The 19,163-nt window shown below is 45.9% G+C and overlaps 1 protein-coding gene across 7 annotated transcripts in view; it reads right to left on the bottom strand.

The window, feature by feature from the left end:
• The window catches only part of MDH1B (malate dehydrogenase 1B), a 183,539-nt gene that overhangs the window by 54,490 nt on the left and 109,886 nt on the right, over window positions 1–19,163 (bottom strand). For all 7 annotated transcript variants that reach the window (XM_033946233.1, XM_033946232.1, XM_033946235.1 and 4 more), the window contains one exon: window positions 11,240–11,381. In XM_033946233.1, the coding sequence (XP_033802124.1) occupies window positions 11,240–11,381 (142 nt within the window). The remainder of the gene's footprint in view (window positions 1–11,239; window positions 11,382–19,163) is intronic.

Genomic DNA, 19,163 nt, shown 5'->3' with positions numbered 1-19,163 from the left:
GTAAAATCAGAATTAAAAACAACAATATTAAACAGATGAAATATACTCAGACAAAAAAAAACACAAAGTAAATGTAATAGAACAAGAAGGATAGGGGGGAGAACTCCAATAAAAACAGGAAAGAGAACATATATGGGAAAAAACAAAAGGACTAAGGGGTTCAATAAGAAAAGAATAGTAGCATAGTTAGCCGAAGGCATCAGTAAATAGGAAGCTTTTTAAAGCGCCTTTAAAGTTTTGCTCTACCTGAAGATAAGTGGGTAATGCATTCCAGAGTGTGGGTACAGCAACTGAAAATATTGTTGTTCTATGGGTATTTATTATTTTTAAAGAAGGAACCCAGAGTAGATGTTGCCCAGAGCATCTTAAGGATCTATTAGATTCATAAGGTATAAGATTTTTATCGAGGAATGCCAGTTTTTTAGTTTTGAATATTAAAAGGGCAATCTTATAGGTTATCCTGTATTGGACTGGAAGCCAGTGGGATTTTTTTAGAAGAGGGGTAATGTGTTTGTATTTTCCAGAGTTTGTAATCACTTTGATGGCAGTATTTTGTATTAACTGTAGGCGCCTAATGTCTTTCTGCCAGATTCCCTGATATAAGGAGTTACAATAATCTATTTTGAGATGATAAGCATTAGCTGCTACAGGCCACTAAACCATGCATTAGCTGCAAATGCTTAATAAAAAAAGACCACAAAATCTCTACCAAAAAGTCAACAAAAAGTGGCTAAAAAGTGTGGCTGGAGCTGCATTGTAGGCAGACAGGACAGCATTGGCAGAGGCACTTTTCTCTTTTTTTCCCCTTTATTTATAATTTTCAACAACAAGTACAAGAAAATAAAACTTCTTGTGTAAGAAATACAGTAAAAATAAAATTTACCAATTTATCATTTTAAACAAAAATTAAAAGTGGAATAATTGTATATCCTTCCTTAGACCACAATTTAACAAATAGGGAGTTTAGGCCAGAATATATGAGAAGTAAGTTCCTTAAACAATAAGGCAAATTAGGAAAGGCTATAACACAAGTTTGCTTTCTTATAATTTACTGTGTCAATTTCAGGCTATCTTTTTCAGCTCCAGAAAGGATTTTAACTGATCAGGAAGAAAAAATACATACTTAATTTGGGCATACTTCACAATACATTTACAATGGCAAGCTAATAGGAAAGATGCTCCCAGTGATATTACTTCTTGTCTTAAAGAAAGAAACTGTTTCCTTCTTTCCTGGGTTACCTTTGTTACATCTAAGTATGCCCATATTCTCTTGCTATAAAACAAATTTTTAGAAAACTTAATATAATTTCAGAAATGAGTCCAAGTCTTGTTGAAATACGAAGGATACCAATAATGTTCTCAATGTTGAATCAGGATAGCGGATATATTTTTAACATCTATTTGTGAAGATTGCATATTTTCCCCTTCCATAACCTCCTGGGACTTTTTTTTGCGGACTATGGAAGATAATAAATCTTGTTTAATGGGGGAATAAATTCTGAGGAATATTTCAAAACTTCTAACATATTTTTTTAAACATCTCATAAGGAGAAATCCCTGGAGACTTAGGAAAGTTCAGAATTCTCACATTCAGCCTGCGATTGCAGTTTTCGATATTCTCTATTTTCTGATGTAAGAATTTGCTATCCTTTATTGCAGCTGTTTTATAAGCTTGTATTGATTGGACCTCATTTTGTAGTTTTCCAATTTGATTTTTAATTTCAATATTTGACTGTTCAAAAGTTTTAGTTATATTATCTAATTTGGCTCCAAGAGCCTTTACCTCTTCAGCTGTCTTCATCGTAGCGATATCCAATTTCTGGAGCATCTTGAAGATTGCAGCTAAAGTATCTTCTCTGATAGGGGAAAACTCCCCAATGCTGATCTGCATTGGCAGAAGCTCATCTGCCGTGAATCCTTCCTCCATGGTTGGGTCGGGTGCACTCTCTGCTCCTCTTCCTTCCACTTCCAGGGCAGCTGCCTCGGCTGGACAGGTAGGCAGGACATCCAGTGCAGGTGAGAGTGAGGTCTCCTGTCCCAGCGAGAGTGAGCCCTCTCTACTCATTCTTGCAGCAGGAGTCAAATCGTCCGTTCCAAAGCAAACCACTGGCAGGTAATGCTCTAGTGTGCGCTGTAGAAGGGCAGATGAGAGGGTTGAGGAGGTAAGTGCCCTCACACTACTCTTCCTTTTTGCATGTGGCACATTTGCAGAGAAAGTTTTCCGTTTTCTCGGTCGGGCAGCATGCAACCTCCACAGCTACCAGAGCGTTCTTAACTCTGCCAGACTAGTGCTGCCTCACTTTTCTCTTTTGATGAAACCAGCTGCTCTCCAGCTTCAACTTGTGGTGTGGTGAATGAGAAGATTCAAAGGCTGAAGATATGAGTGATATGAAACAGATTTTTAAATACTTAAAAGGAAAAGAGAATATTTATCTGGGAAAAAAATATATAGAAGGAGATCTAGATTTCCCAACTTCTAGAAAAATCTGTTTTGAATAATTTATGTTATTTAATATATGTAATAATATAGCTGTCCTGTACACAGAGAAAGTGAAATTACTCACCTGTGGCAGGTGTGTTACACTGTACAGGTACTAATAGATTATAATATATAGTCTTAATGTAAAGAACATAAGAAGTGCCTCTGCTGGGTCAGACCAGAGGTCCATCGTGCCCAGCAGTCCGCTTGCACGGCGGCCCATCATGTCCAGAACCTGTGTAGTAGTCCTCTATCTGTACCCCTCTATCCCCTTTTCCTTCAGAAAATTGTCCAATCACTTTTTGAACCCTAGTACCGTACTCTGTCCTATCACACCCTCTTGAATCTGTCCCCTTTCAGCTTTTACGAATGCCCTCTTGTTCTTGTAGTTTTCGAAAGTTTGAAGAACCTGTTCCTCTCTACTTTCTCTATACCCTTCATAATCTTGTAAGTCTCTATCATATCCCCTCTAGTTCTCCTCTTCTCCAGGGAAAAGAGCCCCAGTTTCTCCAGTCTCTCAGTGTATGAAAGGTTTTCCATACCCTTTATCAAACGTGTCGCTCTCCTCTGAACCCTCTCGAGTATCGCCATATCCTTCTTGAGGTACGGCGACCAATATTGGACGCAGTACTTCAGATGCGGACGCACCATCGCTCGATACAACGGCAGGATAACTTCTTTTGATCTGGTTGTAATACCCTTTTTGATTATACCTAGCATTCTATTCGCTCTCTTAGCGGCCGCTGCGCACTGTGCCAATGGCTTCATTGTCTTATCCACTATTACCCCCAAGTCCCTTTCCTGGGAACTCTCACATAATAACATCCCTCCCATCGTATAGCTGTTCCTCGGGTTTTTGCTTCCTACATGCAATACTTTACATTTCTCTACATTGAACTTCATCTGCCATCTCGTCGCCCACTCCCCTAGCTTGTTCAGGCCCCTTTGTAATTCTTCGCAGTCCTCTTTAGTCCGAGCACCACTAAATAGTTTGGTGTCGTCTGCAAATTTTATTATTTCGCACTTCGTTCCTGTTTCGATGTCATTTATAAATATATTGAATAGTAGCGGTCCGAGCACTGACCCCTGTGGAACACCACTCGTGACTGTAAGGATTGTTAGTGTGGCCCCCACAATATTAGGTTGGTGGGGTTATATTAGAGGCGCCCTTACACACGCCAGGTCCCAGGTTCAGTTCCCTCACTGAAGAATTCACCAGGAAGTAGACTCAAATAAGAAACACAGCCAGAATGATTGCATAAAGAATATATTATAGAAATAGGCTTACAGGAAAGCAATATTTATAAGCATTACAATTAAGCATTACAATTAAGGAGAGAGCAAAGCAGTTTCACTGCCTTACAGAATTCAGAGGCAAAGAGACAGAGAGTCTGAAGTTCTAAGGAGAGCCAGAGAGAGAGAAAGGGGGATGGGGTGATGGTCTAAGTTTCGGGTTCCATAGATAAAGAGAAGGATAGACAGAGAAAGAGAGATCTGCATGTGTGTTGCAGAGAGAAGACTTTTATAGCTTGGAATCTTATTCTGAATATAGAAACTATTGTATGTCCCAGTATCTTTCTGTTTAGAATTTGTAAACTGTTTGAAACAATAGTTAATTTAATTGATAAGGAAGGTGTGATACTTGCAGGCATTGTAGATGGGATTAGTCTCTGGCTTCTTTGTCCCATTCAAGCAGCCTATCTTCTTGATAAACAATCCAGTCTGGCTGGATGCTTAATGTATGTGAATTCTGTCCAGGAGCACAGAATTCTGCATCAACATTCCAGAGTCAGATAATTTCCCATAGGCCTTTGCTGACATTAGTTCTGCCAACTGAAAATGCTGAATGCTAGCAATAGCTATGCTGACAATGCGAACATAAGAATTGCCGCTGCTGTGTCAGACCAGTGGTCCAACCTGCCCGGCAGTCCGCTCACACGGCGGTTCCCAAGTCAAAGACCAGTGCTCTAAATGAGTCCAGCCTCACCTGCATACGTCCAAGTTTAGCAGGAACTTGTCCAGCTTAGTCTTGAATCCCTGGAGGGTGTGTTCCCCTATGACAGACTCCGGAAGAGCGTTCCAGTTTTCTACCACTCTCTGGGTGAAGAAGAACTTCCTTATGTTCATACGGAATCTATCCCCTTTCAACTTTAGAGAGTGCCCTCTCGTTCTCCCTACCTTGGAGAGTCTGTCTTTATCTACTAAGTCTATACCCTTCAGTATTTGGAATGTTTCAATCATGTCTCCTCTCAGTCTCCTCTTTTCAAGGGAGAAGAGGCCCAGTTTCTCCAATCTCTCACTGTACGGTAACTCCTCCAGCCCCTTAACCTTGTTAGTCACTCTTCTCTGGACCCTTTCAAGTAGCACCGTGTCCTTCTTCATGTACGGCGACCAGTGCTGGACGCAGTACTCCAGGTGAGGGCGCACCATGGCCCGGTACAACGGCATGAAAACCTTCTCCGATCTTTTCATGATCCCCTTCTTTATCATTCCTAGCATTCTGTTCGCCCTTTTTGCCACCACCACGCATTGTACAGACGGCTTCATTGAATTGTCGATCAGAACTCCCAAGTCTCTTTCCTGGGAGGTCTCTCCAAGTACCGCCCCGGATATCCTGTATTCGTGCATGAGATTTTTGTTACTGACATGCATCACTTTGCACTTATCCACGTTGAACCTCATTTGCCATGTCTATGCCCATTTCTCGAGCTTGATTATGTCACTTTGTAGATCTTTGCAATCCCTCTGTGTCTTCACTACTCTGAATAACTTTGTATCATCCGCAAATTTAATCACCTCACTCGTCGTACCAATGTCCAGATTATTTATAAAGATGTTGAAGAGCACAGGTCTAAGCATCGAGCCCTCTGGCACCCCACTGATGACACTCTTCCAGTCCGAGTATTGTCCATTTACCCCCACTCTCTGTTTCCTATGCTCCAGCCAGTTTTTAATCTACGTGAGTATTTCTCTCTCGATTCCATGGCTTGCAATTTTACAAAGTAGTCGTTGATGTGGAACCTTGTCGAACGCCTTCTGAAAATCCAGATATACAATGTCAACCGGGTCGCCCTTGTCTATTTACTCCCTCGAAGAAGTGCAGCAAGTTCATCAGGCAAGATCTGCCTTTGCTGAAACCGTGCTGGCTGTCCGTCAAGGTGATCAATGATGCGGTCCTTTATCAGTGGTAGAAGCACTTCTACCATCTTTCCCGGTACCGAGTTCAGACTCACCGGTCTGTAGTTTCCTGGATCTCCCCTCAAACCTTTTTTGAAGATCGGCGTAACATTCACCACCTTCCAGTCCTCCGGAATCTTTCCCGATTTGATCGACAGGTTGGCTATCAGTTGAAGCAGTTCCTTGATGACCCTCGGATGGATGCCATCTGGTCCCGGGGATTTATCACTCTTAAGCCTATCAATCTGCCTGCATACCTCTTCTAGACTGACCGTCAACTTTGTCAGTTTCCCATCTTCATTTCCAGCATATAGTCTGATATGCTGTGTATATCCTCTTCAGTAAATACGGACGCAAAAAATGTAATTCAGTTTGTCTGCGATTTCTTTGTCCTCCTTTAGCACTCCTTTTATTCCATGGTCATCCAACGGTCCCATCGCTTACTTCGCGGGTCGTTTCCCCTTAATATATTGAAAGAACGGCTTGAAGTTTTTTGCCTCCTTGGCTATTTTTTCCTCGTAGTTTCTTTTAGCCCCTTATACCGCCTTATGGCACCTGCGCTAATGTTGTTTGTGCTTATTTCAGTTTTCATCCGTTTTTGACCTTTTCCATTCCTTAAATGAAGATTTCTTGTTTCTGATCACTTCCTTCACCTCTACAGTGAGCCACGCCGGTTCTTTGTTCTTTTTCCTCTTGGATTCTTTTTTGATACGCGATATATATAGATTTTGCGCCTCAGTGACTGTCCTTAAAAAGAGACCAAGCTTGCTGTAGCGTTTTCATAGTGCTTATCCTCTTCTCAATCTTCTTCCCCACCATGAGTCTCATCCCTTCGTAATTCTCTTTTCGGAAGTTTAGCGCTATGGCCATCATTCTGGACCGATGTTTCTCCCCTGCATCCAGGTCGATGCTAATTATGTTGTGATCACTGCTTCCCAGCGTCCCTTCTACTTCTACACCTTGTGCCGGTCCTCGCAGTCCATTTAGAATTAAGTCCAGAATTGCATTTCCTCTTGTATTTTCTTTTACAAGTTGTTCCAGGAAGCAATCGTCCACAGCATCCAGGAACTTGGTCTCCCTAGCGCAGCTGGAGATGCCTAGGTTCCAGTCTATCCCCGGATAGTTGAAGTCATCCATGATAACTGCGTTGCCTCCCTTGCAGTTGCGTTTAATCTCGTCAATCATTTCTCCATCAATTGATTCGGACTGCCCTGGGGGTCGGTAGTAGATGTCAATCTTCATTTCCAGTCCATTTGTTCCCGGAATTTGACCCATAGAGACTCTAACTTATCCGTCAGTTGTGGTGTGTTTTCTCCAGTAGATTCAATTCCCTCTTTGACGTATATGGCAATGCCCCCACCTTTTTGAGCCACTCTGTCTCTGTGATATAGTTTATATCCTGGTAGAACAGTGTCCCAGACATTTTCCTCTGTCCACCATGTTTCCGTGATGCCGATATCTTTTTGTGCCATAGCTTTTAATTCACCCATCTTATTCCTTAGGCTCCTTGCATTCGTGTACATACACTTGAGTTTATGACCTGTTGCTTTCTTGCATTTCCTTCCCTCTTGTGTCCCTTTCAATCTGTCTTGCTTGTGATCTGGTGGGTCTTCCCCTATATCTTCCTGCACGGTGTCCTCTGGTGAATCTTCCCCTCTACCTTCCTGCATGGTATCTTCTGGTGAGTCTTCCCCTCTATCATCCTGCAAGGTATCCTCTGGGTATACCGATTTCCGAACCATCGATTCTCTCTCTCGGTCAACTGTCCAAAGCACTTGTATATCAAAGCAAATTTTCCCATAGGAAATAATGGAAACTCAAACAAATCATTCCACCAAAAACTTTAATACAAAATACTATACGTACTTGTATTGCAAGACCTCGCTCATTTAGAACAGTCACTACACTCCTGCAGTGTCAGAGAGAGAAGAACCATCGGCTGAGTTCTGATGATGTGACGCGTGTATACTATATGTACTCCTATTGCAAGACTTTGCTTGTTTAGAACAGTCACTACACTCTTGCAGTGTCAGAGAGAGAAGAACCATCAGCTCAGTTGTGATGTGGCATGTGTATACTGTATGTACTTGTATTGCAAGACATTGCTTGTAAAGCAAGTTACAATTTAATCAAATGTTTTGCTTGTCTTGCAAAACACTTGCAAACCAAGTTACTTGTAATCCAAGGTTTTACTGTATTTTTTTCTGAGGCCCTCTAAGTACCTACAAATCCAAAATGTGGCCCTGCAAAGGGTTTGAGTTTGAGACAACCGCTACACAGGTACCTGGACTTAGGAGCAGCACAGTCCTTTTCTTCACCAGGCCCTTTGCAAAAATTCCAAAAACAAAATACACCAAACTCAATTTCACAAGTGCAAATACAATTCATTCCAGTCCACTAGTGCTGCCTGGTTGTGGCTAGGCAACTTCCCAATTCCAGAGAATTAGGACAGAAAATTGCTGAGTTCACTATCTTTTATCAAATGGCTTTTACCAAGCTCCCACAATAATCCCACCCAGGATCTTCAGTGAACTCTGCCCCAAACAATTCTGAGTTCACACAGTGACTGGAAATGCCATAATCCACATGTGTCAAACACAAGGCCTGCGGGGCGAATCCAGCCCGTCTGGCCTTTTTATGTGGCCCTTGGCAATGCTCCCGAACTTCCCCTTCTCACAGCCCAGCGTGTCCTTCCTCCTGTGCCGGTCCGACGTCGCTGTCACGCCAGAAAGTCTGCTGGCTTCAGCAGCAATTCGGCAGTGTTGTCAGTGGCTCCCTCTTATGCCTTCTGTCCGCCACGGTCCACCCGGGTGAAAACAAGAAGTTATGCATCATTGGAGACAGACCATGGCAGGTGAAAAGCAGGAGGGGAAGCCAAGTACAACACTGCCAAATTGCTGAGACCAGCAGATTCCTCGGCTTGGCAGCGACATTGGACCGGTGCCGGAGGGAAAGGCAAGTTGGGCTGTGAAGACAGCGAGATGAAGGAAGAGAGGTTGGACCTGGGGTAGTTTGGAGAAAGAGGGAAAAAGATACTTGAAGGGAGAACCGTTGGGAAGAGAAAGGGAGAAATGGTAGACCTGGGGGGTGGGAGGGAGGCAGGCAGATAGGGGGAGAGATGGGATTGGGGGCAGTTGGGAAGAGAAAGGGAGAGAAGTTGGATCTGGAAATGGAAGGGAGGGAGAAATGTTAGGTCTGGGGTGGAAGGGAGAGAGAGATATAGCATCTCTTTTTTTTCCCTTCCATCTCATTGTTCAGCATCAAGGGGGGAGGGAAGAACAACAGAAAAGAGAGGGAGCAAAATGTTGGACCAAGAGGAGAGAGGAGGAGAGACAGAAGGAAATAGGAGGCTGGGAAAGGAGTGAGATGGGAAATAGGAGAGCTACAGAATAAGAGAAGATGGAAAATTGATAGGTTGCTGAAAATTTTAAAAAGGCATTTTCTATTTTGTGATTACAATATGTCAGATTTGAAATGTGTATCCTGCCAGAGCTGATGTTAAGACAGCAAGTGTGAACTAAGAATAAGAGAGGAAAAGTCTTTTTTATTTATTTTGTAGCTGGCGTGGGGTTGGAGAGGTTGTTTCCCTATACTTCTACTAAGACTAACCCCCTCCTTTACTGGCGTGTAGTGTGGGTTTTGGTGGCGGCGATTGATCCAACGCTCACAGAAGCCCTGTGAGCGTTGACACAGCTGCTTGGGCCCACGCTGTGCATCAGCAAAGGAGAGGGTAAGTATTTTAATAAAAAATCAGGTCCGTGACGTTGTCTGTGTTTTAGATTTCGGTCCCTTATGTGATTTGAGTTTGACACCCCTGCCATAATCCAACTCAAAAGCAAACAACTTATGCCTCACACAGTTCAGTTCACACAGCCAGCAAGGCTGCAGCAGCTTGTGCTCAGACAGGCCTAAGGATCCTCACTTTGTAGCCCATGTGATACACAGAGAAGGGCCTAAGGTCTGGCATCTGAGCAAATCAGGGCCTTATGCTCCTCCCTCTGTATCCCATGTGATGCATGGGGAGGGGCTTAAAGTCTTGATTTGCTCAGATGTCAGACCTTAGGCCCCTACCTGTGCTTCACTTGGGATTCAGAGGGAGAAACCTAACGTCCTGATTGGCTCAGATGCCTGAGGCCTTAGGCTCTTCCCTGTGCATTACATGATGCACCAGGGAGAGGAAGGCTCGTCATTTTCCAAGGGCGAGGCTTGGAGCTGGAGGGACGTGCTTCTCTCCAGCTCCCAATGTCTAGCAAAGTACGAGTGGTTAGGAGAATGGAGAGGGGGGGGGGGGTTCAGGGGAGCATCCGGTGGCAGGAGGGAGTGGGTATCCGTCCTGCCTTTTTTTGGGAGAAAGGAGGGGGGTCTCCATTGGCAGGAGGGAGTGGGCATCCCTCCTGCCTTTTTGGGGGGAGGAAGAGTGGATTTCTGTTGGCAGGAGGAGGTGGGCATCCCTCCTGCCTTTTTTTCAGGAGGGTAAGGGATGGTTCAGTGGGGGCCTCCATTGGCAGGAAGGAGTGGGTATCCTTCCTGCCAATTTTCTCTCATTGGGGGGGGGGGGACGGCATGGCAGGAGGGAGTGGGCATCCCTCCTGCCAATTTTCTCTAGTGGAGGGGAGATTCCCGGTGCCGCGTTCATTGGGGGTTGTTGGGGAGGGCCGTCATCAGCGGTGGAGGATTTTTTTTTTTCTTTTAATGGGACAGATATTTTGCATGTGTGACACACGCAAAATATCTGTGCCACTGAAAAAATGAAAAAAAAACAAAACAGGCAGACCTGTCGGTACCACAGTCTAAACTACGGTACTTGTTTTTTCCAATAACTAAAATCTCTGTTTTATTGCATAGCCAAGCAATGTTAGTGCATAAATTGCTTGGCTACTTTGCATGGGGTTTTAGCTAATTTGCATAGCCAGATTGGAAAAGGGGCGATCGAGGGAAAAACACGTGGTAATCCATTTTGTGCATCAGATCGGTAAAAGCCATTGTCGCTAAAGCTGTGAAAACAGGCTTGGTAACGATCGCTTACTTTAGTGCATCTAGCCCTAAGAGAGAGAATTTCATCCATGTTATTGACAGGTGAGCAAGTTCTGAGTAGACTTATAAGGTAGTCTCTGTACAGGAATTCCCTTGTATGCTTAGAAAAATCTGAAAAGGCGCTCTGATAACATCACTAATTTGTGTGGCTGCTTCATCCTACTTGCTTAAAGAGGAAGAATAATTAACTGGCTAATTTATAATGTCCAAAATACTTTTGAAGTCATCCTTCCATACTGAGAAACAAGAAAAATAAATTTTGGTAACAAATTAAAAATAGTTACTGATGCATACTAAATATAAATTACTTTTATTTGTTAAATATTAATTTAAAAATAATATGTATATTAAAAATCTGCAACACTGAAAAATTATTGCAGCAAAGAAAATAAATTCTGTGATCAGGAGATTAACCTTATCAGGTATGCCCAAAAGAAAAATATGAACCTAGGCCCACGTGTTGAGAAGACCCATTAGACTACAGATTGTAAAATAAATCTTGCTGTTTCAGAGATTTGCTATTAGAATGAAAAAGCATAAATAATGTACCTGTCATAAATGATGTCCAGCACAGGTTGTGAAAAGGTAGGTGGACTCCAAATAGCACCATCATAATTAAAGACCTTTGCTGTGTGCAGGTCAAAGTAGGTCATACCACTGATGTTGCCCCAGACAATAACATCCTTTACCTCTGACAAAAGGAGAGAATAAAGTTAAATACACTAAAGGAGATCCTTTTTCTGAAATAAAGATACTGGATTATTTAGATAAATTTGGTATCTTACATGAATCCCAATCGGGTTTTCATGTAAATTGTAGCTTTCTTGGTAGATTATATCTTTTGCTTGTTCAGTATTGGAAAGAGTGCATTAATTTTGCAATTTGACTTAATTAGCGTGTTCAATTTAGTTGACCATATTTTGCTTGAATGTTTAGATGCTATTGGAATTTCTAGCCAAATATTGAGGGCTTCCTAAAAAACTGCACCTACCAAGTCTTCAGTGAAGAAGTTTATTCACAAGCATGGAGTAATACTTATGGATCGCCATTGTCTCCTCTTTTTAACCTTTACATGGCGTCTCTGGGTAAGAACTATCTAAGTTGAATTTACAAACATACATTTAAGCAGATGATATTACTATTTTTTTTATTCATTTGTTACAAATTATATATAACAAACTCAGGAAAATTCACAGCATCAACATAAACATCATAAACATAAACTCCTGGGCCAGCCAAGGAGTTGCAGGGCGAGCTGAGCCTGGTAAGCACGTGGCTACGTGCGGCTAGAGGAGAGCGCTAGCAGAGGGCAGAGGGGAGGAGACAGCGAGACCGGTGCAGGGAGGAGAACGAACTGGAGAGAGGGCTAGCAGGGCGAGAGAGGAGGGAGCAGGCAGCGGAGGAGAGAGTGGAAGCAGAGCGGAGGAGGCAGTGAAGCGGAGAGAGGACAGAGAGGGCGGCGAGTGGAGCGGAGAGAGGAACTGAGTAGCAGAGCAGACCGGGAGAGAGGCAGACGGTACACGGAGAGGGGAAGAGGCGAGAGTTAGCTCCGCCTACCCCCCCGACGTCACCAGACTAACTCCCCCCATAAAAGGGGAGGAGCCAACGAAGGAATCCACAGCGCTGGGCCAGCCAAGGAGTTGCAGGGCGAGCTGAGCCTGGTAAGCACGTGGCTACGTGCGGCTAGAGGAGAGCGCTAGCAGAGGGCAGAGCGGAGGAGACAGCGAGGCCGGTGCAGGGAGGAGAACGAACCGGAGAGAGGGCTAGCAGGGCGAGAGAGGAGGGAGCAGGCAGCGGAGGAGAGAATGGAGGCAGAGCGGAGGAGGCAGTGAAGCGGAGAGAGGACAGAGAGGGCGGCGAGTGGAGCGGAGAGAGGAACTGAGTAGCAGAGCAGACCGGGAGAGAGGCAGACGGTACACGGAGAGGGAAAGAGGCGAGAGTCATCTCCGCCTACCCCCCGACGTCACCAGACTAACTCCCCCCATAAAAGGGGAGGAGCCAACGGCGCGCAGCCGTTCGGCGCGCGGCGAAGGCGAGCAGCAAAGGCGCTCGCCTTAGCGAGAGCGCCTTTGCGAAGGAGCCTTGCGAGGGAGCCAGAAACGTCAAGTAATTCACTTCTTTTCTCTTTTTTTCCTTTTCTCTTTCTCTTTTCTCTTTTTCTCTTTTCTCTTTCTCTTACCCACAGCAGGAGCACATCAGCACTTCACGAGAACGATGGAGGACCCAGGATCCCAGAGGTACTTTCCGGTATACTGCACAGAGTGCAATATGTACGACTACCTCCCCTTGGGAAGGCGGGAGTACATATGCAGTCGGTGTCAGGAACTGGAAAGCCTGAGGATGGAGGTTGGCAGTTTGAGGGCCAGGGTCCAGGAACTGGAGGGACTGGAGGGACTGCGCACCACAGAGGAGACGAGCTGGTCAACCAAGGACACAGACGGAGCAGGCCCCATTGTGGACCAGGTGAGGGACCTCGAGAGATTCATCGATGAGGCCTTTAGGAAGGTGGAGGACCAGGACCAGCAGCTGCACAGACGGATGTTGGCAGACGAGACCCAGGATCCACAAGGCGAAACCAGGGAAGGACCTAGAGGAGGAACCACGCAAGAGGAGGAGACCGCGGCTCACCGGGACCCCGAGGGAGAGACGCCGCACTACACCAAGGACACGGACCTGAGACAGATGAGGTTGCTGAGGAAAGGGAAGTCTGCTATTGTGGTGGGAGACTCGATCTTGAGAGAGGTAGATAGTCACGTAGCTGGAGGAAGGGAGGACCGGCTAGTGACTTGTCTCCCAGGGGCCAAGACACGAGACATCACTGATAGGATCGAGCGGATCCTGGACAGAGCAGAGACAGAGGAGACTGCGGTGATAATCCACGTCGGAACGAACGATGTGAGCCGGAGGAACTTCAGCATGGCCATACTGACTGACCAGTTCAGGGTCCTGGGACGAAAGCTGAAGCAGAGTACCCGGAGGATTGCATTCTCAGAGATCCTGCCTGTACCGAGAGCAGATGCAAAGAGACAAGCAGACCTCCAGGCTGTGAATGCATGGTTGAGGAGATGGTGCCAGGAGGAGGGCTTCCACTTTGTGAGGAACTGGACGTCCTTCTGGGGAAAGAGTAAACTCTACCGGCGGGACGGCCTGCACCTGAGCACAGCGGGGACTAGACTACTGGCAGCCAATGTGAGAAAGGAGATCGAGAGGGCTTTAAACTGAGGAGAGGGGGAAAGCCGACAGCTGATCTGATGTTGACGCTTCGGACAACGGTATCCAGAACAGATGCTGAACGGGATGACTGCAAGAAGGAAGTAGAGAGACCGGTGGATCTTATGATCAGACAGCGAGGGAAACATCAGGTAAAGGGAGCTTGCTGGGAGGAGACTAAGGGGCATGGAGACACAAGGGGACTGGGTGGCACGAGGGCGAAAGCTGAGGGCAATATAGGGGTGCCACAAGGCGAAGGGGATCAAACTGAGGCTCAAGGGATAATAGCCCAAGAGGGGGCAGGTAGGGCTAGAAAACCCAGAGGAAAAGCGGGGAAGTGGGGTGGCGGGAAAGTGGGGAAGCCGAAAGCTACGAGGGTAAAGGCTGATGGCAAAGCAGAAGCACAGGAAACAGGAGAACTGCCCATAATTCAAGGGGAGGCGGCCCAGGTAAATGCGGAGATGGAGGAAAAACGACGGGACCTGCGGTGCTTATACGCAAATGCAAGAAGCCTCATGGCCAAGATGGGTGAACTAGAGGTCATGGCCAAGGGGGAGGACCTGGATATAATTGGAATTACAGAAACATGGTGGACAGAGGAGAATCAATGGGATGTGGCGCTGCCGGGGTACAAGCTCTACAGGAGGGACAGGACCCACAAAAAGGGGGGAGGCATAGCAATATATGTAAAGGACTCTATCTACTCGGTCAGGATGGATATGGCAACGAAGGCAGAGGGGCTGGAATCACTATGGATCAAATTGCCAGGAAACAAGGGTGCAGGCATAAAACTGGGGCTGTACTATCGCCCACTTGGTACGCCAGAAGGAGTCGGACACGACTTGGAAACTGAACTGAGACAGGAATGCGGGACTGGAAGTGTAACAGTGATGGGGGACTTCAACTACCCGGGGATAGACTGGAGTACGGGTCACTCCAACTGCACTAGGGAAACAAGATTTGTAGAAGCTGTGAGGGACTGCTTCATGGAGCAACTAGTCAGGGAACCGACGCGAGGGGGTGCTATTCTTGACCTCATCCTAAACGGATTAGGGGGGCCTGCAAGAGAGGTAGAAGTGGGAGGACCACTAGGCAACAGTGACCACAACACGATCAGATTCACATTAGAAAGGGGGACACCCATAGTAAGAAGGACCGCAACAACTGCGCTCAACTTCAGTAAAGGGAACTATGTTGCTATGAGGAAAATGGTGGGGAGGAAGCTCAGAAACATCTTTAGGATGGAGACTGTAGGAAGCGCCTGGACCCTATTCAGGGACACCCTGCAGGAAGCACAAAGAATGTACGTCCCCAGTTTCAGGAAAGGCTGCAAGAACAAGCGGTCAAAGGACCCGGTTTGGATGTCAACAGAAGTAAAGAGGGCAATAAATGACAAAAAAGTATCCTTCCGGAGATGGAAAAAGGACCCAACGGAGGAAAATCACCAGACGCACAGGAAATGCCAAAAGGAATGCCACCGAGAGGTTAGAAAAGCAAAAGGGAAATACGAAGAGGGGCTGGCCAGGGAGGCGAAAAACTTCAAGGCATTCTTCAGTTACGTTAAAGGGAAGCGACCAGCGAGAGAGGAGGTGGGGCCATTGGACGATGGGGATAGGAAGGGAGCGATTAAGGAGGATAAAGAGGTAGCTGAGAGGTTGAACACGTTCTTCTCGTCGGTTTTCACGAGAGAAGACACATCTAATATACCGGACTCAGAAGAGCTCATGAGTGGGGAACAGGCTGAAAAATTGGAGCACATAGAGGTAAGTAAGGAGGATGTCCTCAAACAGATAGACAGGTTAAAATGCGGCAAATCACCGGGCCCAGACGGGATCCACCCAAGGGTTCTGAAGGAACTAAGACAAGAAATAGCGGGCACAATCCAACATGTTTGCAACCTATCCTTGAAAACTGGAGAGGTACCAGAGGACTGGAAATTGTCAAATGACACACCCATCTTCAAAAAGGGATCGAGGGGTGACCCCAGGAACTACAGGCCGGTGAGCCTGACTTCAATAATAGGGAAAATGGTGGAAGCTATGATCAAGGACTGCATTTGCGAGCACATCGAGAGAAATGGCCTACTGAGAACAAGCCAGCACGGATTCTGTAAGGGAAGGTCATGCCTAACAAACCTTCTGTACTTCTTTGAGGGAATAAGCAGTCGGGTGGACAATGGGGAACCCATAGACATCATTTACCTCGATTTTCAAAAGGCTTTCGACAAGGTGCCACATGAAAGGCTGCTTAGGAAGCTGTGGAACCACGGGGTGGAAGGGGATGTGCACAGATGGATCAAGCACTGGTTGTCGGGTAGACTGCAGAGGGTCGGAGTAAAGGGACAATATTCTGACTGGCGGGGAGTCACGAGCGGTGTGCCACAGGGATCGGTGCTGGGGCCGTTACTCTTCAACATATTCATCAATGACCTAGAAAAGGAGGCAAAGTGCAAGGTTATAAAATTTGCAGACGATACCAAACTGTGCGGCAGAGTTAGGTCCAGGGAGGAGTGTGAGGACCTGCAAAGGGACCTGGACAAGCTGGAAGACTGGGCAAACAAATGGCAAATGCGCTTTAACGTGGAAAAATGTAAGGTCATGCATATAGGGAAAAATAATCCGTTGTTCAACTACAAATTGGGGGGGGCATTGTTGGGAGACAGCGGTCTTGAGAGGGACTTGGGTGTGCTGGTGGATGCATCACTGAAGCCATCTGCACAGTGCGCAGCAGCCTCAAAAAAAGCCAACAGGATGCTGGGCATCATAAAGAGGGGCATAACAACCAGGACGCGGGAAGTCATCATGCCATTGTATCGAGCGATGGTGCGTCCACATCTGGAATACTGCGTTCAATATTGGTCGCCATACCTCAAGAAGGACATGGCGGTACTTGAGAGAGTCCAAAGGAGAGCAACCAAACTGGTAAGAGGGCTGGAACACTGCCCATACGCCGACAGGTTGGATAGGCTGGGGCTCTTCTCTCTGGAAAAAAGGAGGCTCAGGGGAGATATGATAGAGACCTTCAAGATCATGAGGGGCATGGAGAGGGTGGATAGGGACAGATTCTTCAGACTGAAGAGGACAACAGGTACGAGGGGGCATTCGGAGAAACTGAAGGGAGATAGGTTCAAAACAAATGCAAGGAAGTTTTTTTTCACCCAAAGGGTCGTGGACACTTGGAATGCGCTACCGGAGGAAGTGATCAGGCAGAGTACGGTACAAGGATTCAACAAGGATTCAAACAGAGATTGGACAGATTCCTGAGGGATAAAGGGATCGTGGGATACTGAGAGAGGTGCTGGGATGTATCACAGGTATAGAAACCCAACCAGGTCGTGCATGTGCAAGACTGAAGGGTTAGGACTTCGATGGGAAGCTATGACTTAAATGGGAAACCAGGGCGGCAAGGGGACCCCCTCTGGGGATTCAGACAGGTCTTGACCTGTTTGGGCCGCTGCGGGAGCGGACTGCTGGGCAGGATGGACCTGTGGTCTGACCCGGCGGAGGCACTGCTTATGTTATGTTATGTTATGTTCTATTTACAAGAAGGAAAATAAAATCATTCAATGATCAAGCCCACATTATCTGGCCGTCAGAAACCTTCTTTTAGCAACATAAATTTAGTAAAGGAAAACAACTAAGTAGGCAGAATGTGGCGTCAACTTCTATACATTTCTTCAATTATCCTTCCTAGTTGAAAGTAATCAAAATTATAAATCTAGGATATTGTTTGAACTGGATCTAAAAAGACATATTTATCACTTGCATATGAAATAAGGCATTTACAAGGAAATTTTAAGAAGAAGTTTGCTCCTACCACTAAGGTCTTAGGCCTAAGTGCCAGGAACTGCTTCCTCTTCATTTGAATCTGCTTAGAGACATTGTGAAATATAAGAATTCTTTGGCCACAAAACGGAGCCTGTTTTTTTAGTAAAATACAATTTCAAAATAGTTTGTTTCTCTAACTCTGTTTTGAAAGCTACCAAAAGTGTGGCACGTTTCGTTATTGTGTCTTTAGAAGATTCTAAAAACTGAGAAAGATCTAGACCAGGGGTGCCCAATACATCAATCGCGGGCTCCGTGATAGACTCGTGTTGCCATCCTGATCTATGGGCCGATCAGCCTTCCTCTCCAGTGTTCTCCCTAGGGCCTTTTAGCTGGGCGGTCCGCCCAGCTGTCATCTGCTGCTGCTGAACATTAAAAACCCCCCCCAAAAAAACGGCTTGGAGATTTCAGCCCGTAGCGAACTTATGCTCCGGGCTCTAATGTGTGCGTGCCGGCTTCTCTTCTCTTCCCTTCGAAACCGGGGGTGAGGGGGGGAGAAGGGAAGTCGGCACGCACATGTTGAGAGCCCTGAAGCAAGCGTTCGCTACGGGCTAATGCGGGAGACAGGTTAGTGAAGTATTTGTTCTTCTTCCTGCCGGGTCCTGCCTACTTTCTGTTTCCGCGAAGGCAGGACCCGGCAGCATTTCCCCCGATCTTGGGCTGATCAGCCTTCCTCTTCCCGACGGCAGAATTGACGTCGGGGAAAGGAATGCTGGTTGGCCGAAGCAGGGAGAGCTTGGGGCCTGTTATTGGTGGCGTTTGGGTCCTGGTCCCCGATGGCAATGGCAGTGGCAGTGGCTTGGGGGAGGGCAGGGAGAAAGAAAGAAAAAGGGCAGGCAGGGAGACAGAAGGAAAGAAGAGAAACAGAAAAAAAAGAAAGGGAGGCAGAGAGAAAGAAAGGGCAGGGAAGAGGAAGGAAAAGTTGGGGGAAGGAATAAGGTCTGGAGGAGAGGAAGCATACAGGCTAAAAGAAGGGAAGAAAGATTGTATGCACAGTCAGAAGAAGAAATTGCAACCAGAGACTCATGAAATCACCAGACAAGGTAGGAAAAATGATTTTATTTTAAATTTAGTGATCACAATGTGTCTGAATTTATATCTGCTGTCTATATTTTACACTAAGGTCCCATTTTACTAAACCGCAATAGAGGTTTTTAGCGCAGGGAGCCTATGAGTGTCGAGAGCAGCGCTGGGCATTCAGCACAGCTCCCTGCGCTAAAAACTGCTATCGTGGTTTAGTAAAAAGGGAGGGCGGTATATTTGTCTATTTTTGTATGGTTGTTACTGAGGTGATAGTGCATAGAGTCATCTGCTTTGACCTCTTTGAAAAACCCTGGAATAGGAATGATAATTAACATTTTCTATGCGTACAGTGTGCTTTGTGTTTTTTTTTATTTTATTGTTGGTAGATCATTTTGACTTGGTCATTTAAAAAGTAG

This window comes from Geotrypetes seraphini, chromosome 5, assembly GCF_902459505.1.
Source record: "Geotrypetes seraphini chromosome 5, aGeoSer1.1, whole genome shotgun sequence".
NCBI classification, from domain to species: domain Eukaryota; kingdom Metazoa; phylum Chordata; class Amphibia; order Gymnophiona; family Dermophiidae; genus Geotrypetes; species Geotrypetes seraphini.
Note: the sequence above shows the minus strand (reverse complement) of the source record. Positions and strands in the feature narration are given on the sequence as shown.